The sequence below is a fragment of the Annulohypoxylon maeteangense genome (assembly GCF_022496945.1).
Source record: "Annulohypoxylon maeteangense strain CBS 123835 unplaced genomic scaffold GGS22scaffold_4, whole genome shotgun sequence".
NCBI classification, from domain to species: Eukaryota; Fungi; Ascomycota; class Sordariomycetes; order Xylariales; family Hypoxylaceae; genus Annulohypoxylon; species Annulohypoxylon maeteangense.
This window is the reverse complement of record NW_025953251.1, coordinates 1,243,954-1,255,984: the sequence shown is the minus strand read 5'-3', so window position 1 is coordinate 1,255,984 and position 12,031 is coordinate 1,243,954. Positions and strand designations below refer to the sequence as shown.

Genomic DNA, 12,031 nt, shown 5'->3' with positions numbered 1-12,031 from the left:
ATGTATGTGTGCGTGAACAAGCAACGGTCAAGGCTCTGAAGGAGGAGTGATAAGAGAGAAAAGTAAGACATTGGATGTGCAGTCAGCAGCAAAGCACCTGGCATTGGCAAGCATGGGGCTAGTATGGGTAGCGTTATCCCTTCTCCTGTTCATGCAGGGCACGGGCTATTTGGTGGACTTTGCTCAAAGTACCGGTACATAAGCCCACTTATTTCTAAGACTTTCATTGGTGACTTTACCGCAGCTCCGTGGCAATCGAGCCAATCAAAGCTAAGTGGCTTACTTAATGAAGCGCTTGCCACGCCAGTCATAGGCTAGGCATAGGAAGTACATCTTATTACATACAAATCTTCATACAAATCTACGTACCACTTATGCTACATGTATGTAATTGAACTTGAAGAAATTCAACACGATATTCAACACGATATTTAACATGATATTCAACGCGATTTTCAACCAACGCGAACACATCGGATCAATACAACATATATATCAATTAAAAGCGCTTTCACGGCCGATTCGAATGAATTACATTTGATTAAAAAATATTGGGTATCAAGCAAGCTATGGATCATCAAAAACGCGCATACGTATGTGTGTGCGGGAAAGGGTGTCACGTGACTGACGCGCTTTAGATGTTGACCTGACTTTTGAGCCAGGCTAGAAACTTCAAAAGAGGATCTCAAATACTGCAATTATACACATAGATAGCGCTTTCCGAGAGCTTTCGAACAAGCTTATTGCGAAGGTTCAAACCCTAAAATTGAATGAGCTATTGCTAGAAGATACAAGTACGATTACAACGCGTAATGCAGGTCTAATACAACGGGATTGCGGGGGACTTCTATACTGGAAACTGCTGTACTAACCTAAATAGCTACTAGCTTAGATATATCGATGAAATCGTTGAATAGCTTCAAAAACGCGATTGTAATAATAATAATAATAATAATAATAATATGGGAGGAGGAAGAAGAAGAGAAACAGCAATTACGCGTTGACGCGGTATAATATTTACTTGATTAGTCATATATAGCTCCACTTAATATAGCCGCGGCGCGTTTAGGTGGGTACAAAGGGTACAAAAGAGAGAAGTAACTTGACAAGGATTAAAAGTGGGACGAACAGGAGAAGGGATAACGGGACCGGCTAGTATGGGCAGGCATATGCCTTGAACATGAAGGTAGAAAGGGCAGAAAGGGGTAAGGTACAACAAATGGGCCAGGTACAAATGCTAGGTACCTACATGTACTTTCGATATTGTCCCATCAATTGGAAGGGGCAGAAGGGGGTGTGCTCTTTTACCAAGGTACTTCTGGGAATTAAATGATTGATTGGCGTTGGAAGGGTCTCCCCTAAAACTGCAGGAGACTCTATGTATCCTGTACATATAACCCATATAATCCGTCCTATCAACTAAGACGAGTTAACTCTATTTCTCGGCAAAGCGGACCCCTCAAGCAGGAACTAGGAATGTATATGGGTACATGTATCCACGTCCCTAGTGGTTTCAACGTTATTGAAGATGGCCACCTTGGATTGGGAAACGCTAGTTAAAACAAATGACGATCCTCTCAAGTCCCCAAGTCCCTACAACTTGTCACCCAAGAAAGAGGTTGCCATTCCTCTTTGGATGAATGGGATGGAATCGATGGAATCATACTTCCCCTATCGACATTCCTTATTGAACAATTGCAACTTTTTACCTCCGTTACAACTCAGATGACTTCGGATTCGGATATACGATGTATAAGCCGACTTGCGATACCTAGTATTGCCTACCTCATAGTAGGTATCTGGCAATCTGGGTAGGCATCGGGGTAGGTAATAATCAGGGGTAAGCACTTCGAAGATTTCTAATCGCAAAACAAGCTATCATCGAGATATCCGAGTCGGTGGTATCGTCGTTTCATCAAAGACCGTATTTGAGACCCCTCTATCCCGACAGTAAGAGACTATGATAGTATCTCTTGAGACAACTAATAACGAACAACGCCTCGCGGGCCGCCGTGCGTCTCCAAGGCTTTACCCGCCTGTGAGATCCCGACACATGCGTAGCCGGCGCGAATAAGTCACCAATAGAATCATAGTCAAGACTATTCCATGTAGAGTGGTCTTCGTTTATCTCAACGCACGAAACAACAACCAACTCACCGAATCGGGTATTAAATGAGTATGTCGCAATGAATCGCGATCCTCTGTTACGTCAGGACAGTTTCTCTTCCAGCCGAAGACTTCTCGGTAGTTCCGAGTGTCACGGGAGGTAACAGTTGATCCTCTGTGCACCGAGTAGAACAAGCTCAGATTTCCCTTGCGTACGTATGCAGGAGGAACTCATATGCAGCGCGCAAGGTTCTAGCGAAACATCCATCGGATTGGGAGCGTTCAGATGGATGGAACATTTCTTCGATGATGACGATGACAATATTCCTCAGCCACTGTAACATATGTATTATACAAAACACACGAAATACCTCCTACGAGATATAGCCCCCCGGAGGCAGTCATCGAAACGTCCTCTAGAGGTTTTAACTAGTCAAGATAGTAACAAACCTCCCCGTCGGTTGTCATAATGGGTAAGATGTACGACGTTTCACCCATAGCCTAGCCGCGATCTGCTTCACATTCATCGCTCTCCGCAGAGAAAGCGGCGAACCTCAGCTGATTCTCGGCGATCGTAACCGCGCTCGGGGGTACGGCTGCGGCGAATCAGAGTCTTGGCCTTCTCGAACTTTGCAGGAATAAGCTCTGTATCGACTATCCAGAGACACACAACCTGCCGTACCTAGGGTCCTTCTTGCATTGGTTTCGCCAATGTGCGGATCTGTCACAGGATGTTGGTGCTTGGCATCCCACCAAACCCCCTAGTTTTGACCATTGTGCCTAATTGGCCAGGGGTTACAGGGGTTACCAGCTATGATATGTTTGTATTCCCCCATGGAAATTTATTGCCTCCATCTCCATAACATGTGGGATGTTTTAGTTGTCGCCAGACCATTGTTCAAGAATGTTGATATGAGCTAGCAAATACGAAGTTGTTAGGTAGGAATATTACTAATTAATGAAGGCATCAATATCCTTCTAGAGTAACTAATATAGTTCGCACAGATTAGTACCGGCTTTGGAAGACCTTTCACTCAACCGCCTCGGCGGTCGAACAATCGCACGTGGTCAAGATCTACACGTGAAACCGCATATGAAAACGGGAGCCAACAGATGGACAAGCTTTTAATCAGATCTATATAAATCTGTCTATCGGACCTCTTGCCCCTAGTCTGTCACTGAGGCCTCCGGGCTGTTTTGCCCCTCCGATGCTTGACGTTATGAAGTAATTGACGCATTATGCCCGGGATCAACGAACAGCGACCTCAACCTCCTGTCCTTCAAATGCCGGCAGCTCGGCTTCGACATCTTTCCACTGCTTGTATCCGTCCACTACCGACTGGATTGCAGCAATGATCTTGTCTTCGTCCGCACGGACTTGCTTGGTTGAATCTCGATCTCGCAGTGTGATAGTGCTGTCTTGAATAGTCTGGAAATCAACCGTAATGCCAAGTGGCGTACCCAGTTCATCATTTCGGCTGTATCTCTTTCCAATTGTTGCAGACGAGTCATCGATCCTGTTAGAGATGCCGATTTTCCTGAGCTTCTGAGAGAGCTTGTAGCAAAGCGGTTTGAATTTCTCGTTGGACGAGAGAGGGACGATAAGCACCTTGGTAGGGGCTACTGTCGGTGGGAATGAGAGGACCTAGAGAAAATTAGCATCTATATGTTATAATGAAGACTAAGAACTTACGCCACGAGCTTCGTCACCACCCTCGCTAGCACGTGTCCAGAAGTTGTGCTCCATGAGAGCGTATAGTATTCTTCCAATACCGAATGATGGTTCAATAACGTTAGGCGTGTATTCTCTAACGTGCTCAGATCTCGTACGTCGCTCGATGACAATAAGGTCTTTAGGAATCTCAACCTTTCCATCACCAACACCAGCAACTTCGAGAGTGATGCTATCCTTTTCGTTCAGATCCTTTGCTAAAGCCTCGCGCTGGTCTTGAGTGGTTGCTAGAACAGCAGCCTCGACAGTTTTGCCATCTTTCTTGAAATGTGGGCCGAACTTCTTCTTATTCAAATCGATCTCCCATTCAGTGACAACTAGAGGTTCAGCTAGTTGTTGACGAACAATGAGAGGCGCGCCGGTCTTTTTGGCGTGAACACTCAGATCGTAAGCGCTACGGTCTGCGCAACCAACACATTCAACCCAGCCGTAAGAGGTGAGAAGCTCGGCGTCCCAGCAGTCGGCAGCATAGTGAGCCATCTCGTTCGCCATATGCTGTCTAAAGCGGATCTTAGATTGGTCAACGCCAATCTTCTTGAGGAAGAGATGGATACGAGCTAGGAAGTAACCTAGTGTCTCGTTATCAACTGTCTTATTAGCCACTGCTTGACCAATGGTTACCTTCTCAACCTTCGTTTGACCAGCAAGCTGAGTTTCCCGGTTCAGAAGCACTAGCTCGACATCCTTGATCTCCTCGAATCGTGGGTGCTTCTTTCCGCCCTGGGGATCCACGAAATGTTCGATCTCAGCCATCAGGAACTCACGCACTCGGAGCAGACCGGCACGAGGAGAGATCTCGTTTCTGTAGGACCGTCCGATAGATGCTGAAGCAAATGGCATCTGACCCTGGTTGAACTCCAGCAGCTTCGAGAAGTTCAAGAATTGGCCCTGTGCGGTCTCTGGTCGTAGATAACCGGGAAGATTGCTGCTAGGACCGATTGCCGTTTGGAACATTAGGTTGAAGGCAACAGGAGGTGATGGTTGTACGCCAGATGTTGGGTTCTTGAGGTCATATTTCTTGATTAACTCTCCAAGCTCTTCGCCATTGTAATTGTCAATCCTGGCCAAAACTTCTTCGTACTCCTTTACAACGGCATCGTCGAGCTTAATAGCTTCCTGTACACCCTTGGCCTTTCGCTTCTTTTTCTTAGGATCCTCTTCCTTCTCCTCGACCTTCTGGCCGCGTGCCTCCTTGTCGCCCTTCAAGCGACTCTCAAGTATCTCCTCGACGAAATGGTCCGCTCGAATAATCTCGCCGTTCTTCGGGTCTTTGCACATCCAGTCGGCAAATTTGTCCACGTGGCCACTCGTCTTCAAAACTTCGTGGGGAGTCAGAACCGAACAGTCAACTTCTAGCATGTCTTCTTCTAGCACGAAATGTTTGCGCCACACATCGATAATATTCGCTTGGAGACTGCAACCAGGTGGGCCGTAATCATAAAGACCAGCAACACCGCCGTATATCTCAAAGGAGGGGGTATAGAACATTCGTCTTCGAAGCATGGAGTCTAGGGAGGGACGATCAAGGGGTTGTCCCTTAAGGGTGGTAGCGGTTGTCGTCATTTTGGGCTGTTCGGGATCTAGGTATGACTGGTGATCAGATGAGTGAGGCGTAGACGTAGTGAAGTCTCGTAAATAAGAGTTTGCGACTGTAAGTCTACGAGAAGCGTTGGTGTTTGGTAAAAATTGAAAGGTTTTCGAGCACCTCGAAAATTGGACGCGAAAAGGAATTGCGAAGCCTAAGCCCGGCGCAGAATTTCTAGCCACAGAAACTACCCTGTTCATGAGACTGAAGGCTGATTACTAGGTAGAGACAGATAATCGCGACTCTCCAAAATTTGTAGGAAAGTGTTCTTAGTCTTAGAGTTGAGTCACAACCCGTAACTTGCCCGCTATTTTTCCAATTCGTTCCTTACCCCGCAGCCCCTCCATCGGCCCCTCCAAAATTTCATTCCGGTACCTGGTCGCACCTAGACCACCTGGATGCACTGAACTTGAAGACCCATATATTTGTCGGGTCCACTGAAATTTTCAGATCCAAGTCGTTATCGTTATCACAACATTCAATCTGTGACATTTTCTTTCATTGTACTAACACTCCAAAGCTCTATTGCTTCCCACCACTATTATAATAGCTTGTATCTATTGAACAGACAAGAAAAATGGGAGCACAAAGATCTACCTCACTGTCTAAGAAGACGGGAAACAAACTTCACCGTCAATCGTTATACGTGAAGCAAAAACAAGATCGCGAGAAGGAGAAGCGTGAGACTCGTTTTCGAAGGAAGAAAGAAGAGGAGAGGGAACCCGAACTTCGAAGAGAACGAATTGCACGAAACATACCGGCGACAATTGACCGAAAACGAGTCTGGGACGACGTTGACGATGATGGATTGGGCGCAAGTGTTGATATGGAGCAGCTGCTCAAAAAAAGGCGCTTACAACAGGAAGAAGCAGAGGAGAAGCTAGCTGCCGAGGCAGAAAATGGCGATGAATCTGAAGAAGAAGAAGGTGACGAGGCAGACAGCATGTTAGGTTCGGATGACGAGGAAGAATCTGATGAGGAGGTGGCCGCAAAGGTTCGCGCAAAGCAAGTCATCCGGGACGATAGCATGGCGCCCTCAACCACGTCAACGAACCTCGATCTCACGCCGGAATCGCTGGTAGCTAAATTCCCGTCGCTCTTTTCTGACGATGGACCTGCAGAACCCCAAGTTCTGGTTACCACTACGCTCAATTCGACTATACACGACGAAGCGAAATTACTTTGTACCCTATTCCCACACAGCACATACATACCACGGTCGGCGCATAAGTATGGCTACAAGTATAGTGTGAGGGAAATTTGCAAGTTCGCGGGAAATAGGGGTTTCAGTACTGTCATGATCGTGAGGGAAGACCAAAAGAAGCCAGTCGGCCTCGACATCGTCCACCTACCTTCGGGGCCAACATTCCATTTTAGTATATCGAACTGGGTTGAAGGAAAGAAGTTGCCTGGCCATGGTAACCCGACAAACCACTACCCCGAACTCTTACTCAACAACTTCAAAACACCGTTAGGTGTTCTTACAGCAAGACTTTTCCAGTCCCTGTGGCCTAAGACTCCCGAGCTTCAAGGTCGTCAGGTCGTCACATTACACAACCAACGTGATTATATCTTCTTGCGCCGACATCGATATATCTTTCGAGATAAACGGGCGACAGAGAAGAGTGTGGTTGGCGCAGACGGAAAAGAGTTAAAGGGAGTAGAAAACATTCGCACAGGTAAGCTGTCTACCGTATCTTGTATATGCATACACTAATTAATTCCTGAACTTGTATAGGTCTTCAAGAGTTAGGACCTAGAGCAACACTTAAGCTCAGACGCATTGACAAGGGAATTGGACGGGCTGGAAGCGAAGGAGACGATGCAGTACAGTGGGAATGGAAGGCGAAGATGGAAAAGCAACGAACCAGATTCAATCTTTGAGTCTGCCAAATCTTTCTTGCTACATGTCATATCGAATGACGGAATTCAATATACCCAAGTGTTGGTCCGCTGCTTACATAGTATTCTACATCATCATATCCACTGTCACATGTCAGTCTTACCTCCATCTGTCGTTGTTTACTAGGTTGGTAAAGTAAGAAGAAAGGGCATTGAAGTTCGGAAACTCAATTTACCCCTGTACCGCGCTGTTGGGTATTTTCTAGCGATCGTCCACTAAGATAAGGTACATTGGTAAGTGACCTGACGCTAGCAGCAAGGGAGCCACCAATTCAGCACCTGCACTAGGTACTTGGCGATCTTAGATTTGTGGCTTGTACAACGTGTAAAGGTCATACAGCTGACTGACATCTACCTAAACCTTCCCCGTGACATCCTTTAATGACCAATTTCATCTACATTTCATCATTGCGCCTAGGTAGATTGTACGGCACTGCTCGTATTCAACCGTTCATCCAACAGCGATGACTGAGTAAATCTCACCTTCGAGGTAGTATCTGAACTACCTATCACCGAATACCACCATTCCATTTAGTTACGGTCGCAAGTTTTCCGAGAAGCTTCTTGTAAACGTAGCGTAGTTACCGCTAGGATATCGGCGACTATGGATCGGGTTCGCTCGTTATTCAAGAAGAGGGACGATGAGGTGGAGGAGGAGGAATACCAACCCTTAACCGAGGAATCGCGGTCGTTCGAAGAACCTCACGGACATAACGAGACCGACGAGACACCATTCTCATGGATCGAATATTGTCTCTTTGCTATACTTGGCGTTGCGATGCTATGGGCCTGGTATGTAATACCTCTAATATTTCATCTAAAAGTCTACCTATAAGGAGAGTTTGGCGACTAATGATATAAATGATCAGGAACATGTTCCTCGCTGCAGCGCCTTATTTCCAAATTCGATTTCAGGATGACGACTGGATTCTCAGTAATTTCCAATCGGCGATTATTTCCGTCTCAACACTCGGGAATTTAGGGTCGATGATCGTGTTGACGAATGTCCAATACACGGCTTCTTACCCGTTTCGCATCAACCTCGCCCTCTACATGAACGTCGTTATATTTGCCTTATTAACCGCTTCGACCGCTATATTCCTCGATGCATCACCTACGGCATACCTAACATTTTTATTGGCCATGGTAGCTTTCACCGCTTGGGCGGCTGGGTTGATACAGAATGGCGCATTTGCATTTGCCTCCAGTTTCGGGCGACCCGAATACATGCAGGCCATTATGGCCGGTCAAGGCGTGGCAGGAGTCCTGCCTGCGCTTGTTCAGGTCATATCGGTTCTCGTAGCACCGCCTGCCGATGCAACCGCTGGAGTGAAAGAAGGGGTTTCTTCGGGCAATGGGAAGGCTGCGTTCATATATTTCCTCACCGCTGTGATTATATCACTCATAGCGCTCGTGGCATTCATCCCACTGGTCAACCGTCATAACCGTATCGTCGAAAATAGGATGATGGAACATATGGCTGCATCGATGACAAGCATCGAATCTGCAGAACGTGCAGCGCGTAAGGTCGTCAGCATGCTGACGCTCTTCCGAAAACTCCATTGGTTAGCGGGCGGAGTTTTTATGTGCTTCGCCGTCGCCATGTTCTTTCCGGTTTTCACACCGAAGATTTTGTCAGTGACACCGCCGGAAGATGCGGGTTTGTTATTACAACCTGCCGCCTTCATCCCGCTCGGCTTCTTATTCTGGAATCTCGGCGATCTTGGCGGGAGGACCAGTTCTCTCTTCCTCTCACTCCGGGACCGGCCCGCTTTATTGTTCGTAGCAAGTATAGCACGGTTCCTGTTCTTGCCGCTTTACGCTCTATGCAATCTGCACGGCAAAGGGGCCGTCATTAATAGCGATGTGTTTTATTTGCTAATAGTGCAATTCCCCTACGGATTCACTACCGGTTGGCTGGGCTCCAACTGCATGATGGCTGCCGGCGAGTGGGTTGATGATGGGGAACGCGAGGCCTCTGGAGGATTCATGGGGTTAGCATTAGTGGCTGGCTTGGCTTTTGGTAGCCTGCTAAGCTTCACGGCTGCCGGGATATGATTACATATGAATTTGTGGCAAACGGGATTCGATAAATTTTTTCTTATAGATATGGAGCGGTACCGAAGGATTATTCATGATGCATTTTGGGTATGGCGCAAACTAGAATCTTACATCTATATTATTGATATTATGAGAATGTTAAGATTATTATTCGGATTATTTCTTAGGTACACACGACAGGTATTGGTGTGTATCTAGCATTGATTTTAGCTAGCCGTAGGTAACCACCCGAGGGAGTGGATATTAGATCGCCGTGCATGTATACACGGACGAATCGCATCGCTCAGATTGCTTCTCACGATGCTCATAAAGTCGCTAGCTTTGGCAGTTTGCTAGCAAGGGTACATGACTCCTCCACAGGGGTAAATTAATCTCGATCATATCGGTCACACGGATCGTTTAACTTGTGCTCATATCCATAGATTCCCCGATTCCCATAGAATGGGCAGTTCTCACAAAAGGAACCAGATGATAGATCATAGTCCTAGATATTCGATAAAGGCTTAGGGATTCGCTAGCCCGTTATGTATGCCCGTCGTCTACTAATTATATCTCTTCTGATGGAGGGTTTCTAGGACCTAGACTGCGCCACCATGTACGCTTGAGCATTTCTGTTAGGCTGCCCGCAGCCGCACCTGGACACACTGGATGTAGGTGGATGTAGCTGTGTAGGTACTGCATCCTGGGGGTAGCACATACCTGGACTGGCTGGAGTCCCGGACCTGAACCTGAACATGAACCTTGACGTTTACATAAAGGTTCCCCTAGGCTTAAGCGGCAGTTGAGCAAAACGTCATAAATGCAGACCGTACTCCATACTCCATTTTTGCTATTTTTCCAGAATCGTCTCCATGCCGTTCGATTGTTTTTATGGAAAGGGGTGTGGTTCGTTTTTTTTCTTCTTCGTATTTTGCCATTCTTAACGTTTGGTACCGTCCCCCCTAAATCGTATAAATATTCCCTATCGTTACGTCTGCTCGTTACACCGATGTCAATGTCTCTTTGCCATTGATCGAGTCCTTCGTTATACCCAGACACAATATTGGATATCGGGAAGGAGTATTGTTTCAATACTTTTTTTATACTACTTACGCTATTTTATGCCAATGCCTTTTTATACTTTCTTGGAGAGGCTAATTTAGGTTTCCGCTATACTGGGCTGGGCTACGACAACTACAAAGAAAGAGCACCCTACTTCACTTTACTATTATAATAACTAAACTCTTCACCTTTTCAAAAAGAAAAATCTTAAAAAAACATTACCTCAGATCCCAGATGCGATTGTTTTTTGACCTAGAATTCTCGATTCTCTTTAAAGATTTCACCTATTTTTCCTTGATTCGAAGGGAGTCCCCGCGATGAAGCCACTAAAAGACATCTGGAGCGAACTTTCCCAGCCTCTCCCCGCGGGGTTGTTAGGCGCCGAGCACAACAGACCCTCCACCATCGTATCTAAGAAGGAGGTATATGAGCTGAGCTATATCCTCCAGATGTCCGAATTCACGCACCTGGCCGAGGGTCGCGCCAATGCCGTCTTCAGGATCAGGGAGCCGAAGGATCCCAGTGTCCCGGCAGGCTTCTTCCGCGGCACCCTGTTGCGTGTGCCCAAGGACACGCCCGACGTCGTGCCCTGCGATTACGAGAGCCTGCGGGACTTCCGGGAGGACTTCGTCGACGTCCACGTCGGCCGCCAGCACGTCGTACCCCAGATCCTCGTGCGGATCACCCAAGTCGTCGCCACCGCCCTGAACGCCCGCCGCGACTACGCCCTGCGCGCCAAGGGCGTCAAGGGCGACACCAGCATCATCCTCCCCGGCTACGCCATGCTCGTCGAAGACATGGGGCCCACGCCAGACTGCAAGGCTCTCGAGTTCAAGCCAAAGTGGCTCGCCCAATCCCCCATGGCACCCTCGGACGCGACACGCTGCCGCACCTGCGCTAGGGAAGCCTTACGCGTGGGAAAGTTACGGAAGAAAGGGTTCCGCGCTATCCCAACGCCCGTGTGTCCGCTCGGCCTCCTACACGCAGACCACGCCGTAGTAATGAGCACGATCGAGCGACTAACCCCATCACCCACATGGACAGACCAGGACCGCAAACGTCTCGCCAAAGCGTTCCGGGACAGCGGGGTTCTCGAGCGGCTGCGCGACCTGCAAGAAGAGGGGGACTCGGGGGACGCACTATTCACGCGACCATTCGACGCGCGCTTCGGACTGTCGATGACGCTGCGCGACTGCTCGTGCTTCGTGCGGGTGCCGATCGACCCTGACGCCCCCGTCACCATCAAACTCGCCGACGTCGACAAGAAGAACTGGCGCCAGAAGCAGTCGTACTGGCAGCGCCGCCACAACGACCTCGTCGACGACGGCTGGTACCACGGCACCGAGAAGCCCCCCGTCGAGACCGCTTGTGTGCTTAGACTCGACTACTGTCTCGAACGGGGTCTCGAAGTTCCGTCTGTTTTCCGCGAGAGGTTGGAACGCTGATTTTTTCTTTTTCCCTACCTACATTCACACATTCATACATACGTACCTATTACGAGAGTTGAGAACTTGGCGCAGTGCATTTTGGGCGGTCTGAGCATGTGTTTTTTGTGGTTTTAATTTTCTTGTTTTTTTTTCCCTTATGTAATGCCATGTCAATCT

The 12,031-nt window shown here is 47.8% G+C and overlaps 4 protein-coding genes across 4 annotated transcripts; 3 read left to right on the top strand and 1 right to left on the bottom strand.

The window, feature by feature from the left end:
• Positions 1 to 2,992: 2,992 nt before the first annotated feature.
• GGS22DRAFT_109367 (glycyl-tRNA synthetase) lies at positions 2,993 to 5,695 on the bottom strand. Its single transcript, XM_047957893.1, has 2 exons — positions 3,800 to 5,695; positions 2,993 to 3,751 (listed from the first exon to the last, which is right to left on the bottom strand). The coding sequence occupies exons 1-2, from the start codon at positions 5,621 to 5,623 to the stop codon at positions 3,356 to 3,358; spliced, it is 2,220 nt and encodes a 739-aa protein (XP_047821260.1). The 5' UTR covers positions 5,624 to 5,695; the 3' UTR covers positions 2,993 to 3,355.
• Positions 5,696 to 6,000: 305 nt separating this feature from the next.
• GGS22DRAFT_186257 (Brix-domain-containing protein) lies at positions 6,001 to 7,307 on the top strand (the record flags this gene model as incomplete). The annotated part of the gene is made up of 2 exons (XM_047964429.1): positions 6,001 to 7,102; positions 7,162 to 7,307. The coding sequence occupies 2 exons, from the start codon at positions 6,001 to 6,003 to the stop codon at positions 7,305 to 7,307; spliced, it is 1,248 nt and encodes a 415-aa protein (XP_047821259.1).
• A 348-nt stretch (positions 7,308 to 7,655) lies between these two features.
• On the top strand, positions 7,656 to 10,132 carry GGS22DRAFT_109340 (nucleoside transporter-domain-containing protein). The gene is made up of 2 exons (XM_047957892.1): positions 7,656 to 8,117; positions 8,195 to 10,132. The coding sequence occupies exons 1-2, from the start codon at positions 7,930 to 7,932 to the stop codon at positions 9,381 to 9,383; spliced, it is 1,377 nt and encodes a 458-aa protein (XP_047821258.1). The 5' UTR covers positions 7,656 to 7,929; the 3' UTR covers positions 9,384 to 10,132.
• Positions 10,133 to 10,571: 439 nt separating this feature from the next.
• Positions 10,572 to 11,952, top strand: GGS22DRAFT_109336 (uncharacterized protein). Its single transcript, XM_047957891.1, has one exon. It carries the CDS (start codon positions 10,745 to 10,747, stop codon positions 11,870 to 11,872), a length of 1,128 nt encoding a protein of 375 aa, XP_047821257.1. The 5' UTR covers positions 10,572 to 10,744; the 3' UTR covers positions 11,873 to 11,952.
• Positions 11,953 to 12,031: the final 79 nt, after the last annotated feature.

Coding starts and splice junctions, on each gene's coding strand:
- GGS22DRAFT_109367 (XM_047957893.1), bottom strand. CDS start 5,623: ATGAACAGGGTAGTTTCTGTGGCTAGAAATTCTGCGCCGGGCTTAGGC. Junction 3,752..3,799: donor GTGGTGACGAAGCTCGTGGC/GTAAGTTCTTAG, acceptor AATTTTCTCTAG/GTCCTCTCATTCCCACCGAC.
- GGS22DRAFT_109340 (XM_047957892.1), top strand. CDS start 7,930: ATGGATCGGGTTCGCTCGTTATTCAAGAAGAGGGACGATGAGGTGGAG. Junction 8,118..8,194: donor GTTGCGATGCTATGGGCCTG/GTATGTAATACC, acceptor ATAAATGATCAG/GAACATGTTCCTCGCTGCAG.
- GGS22DRAFT_109336 (XM_047957891.1), top strand. CDS start 10,745: ATGAAGCCACTAAAAGACATCTGGAGCGAACTTTCCCAGCCTCTCCCC.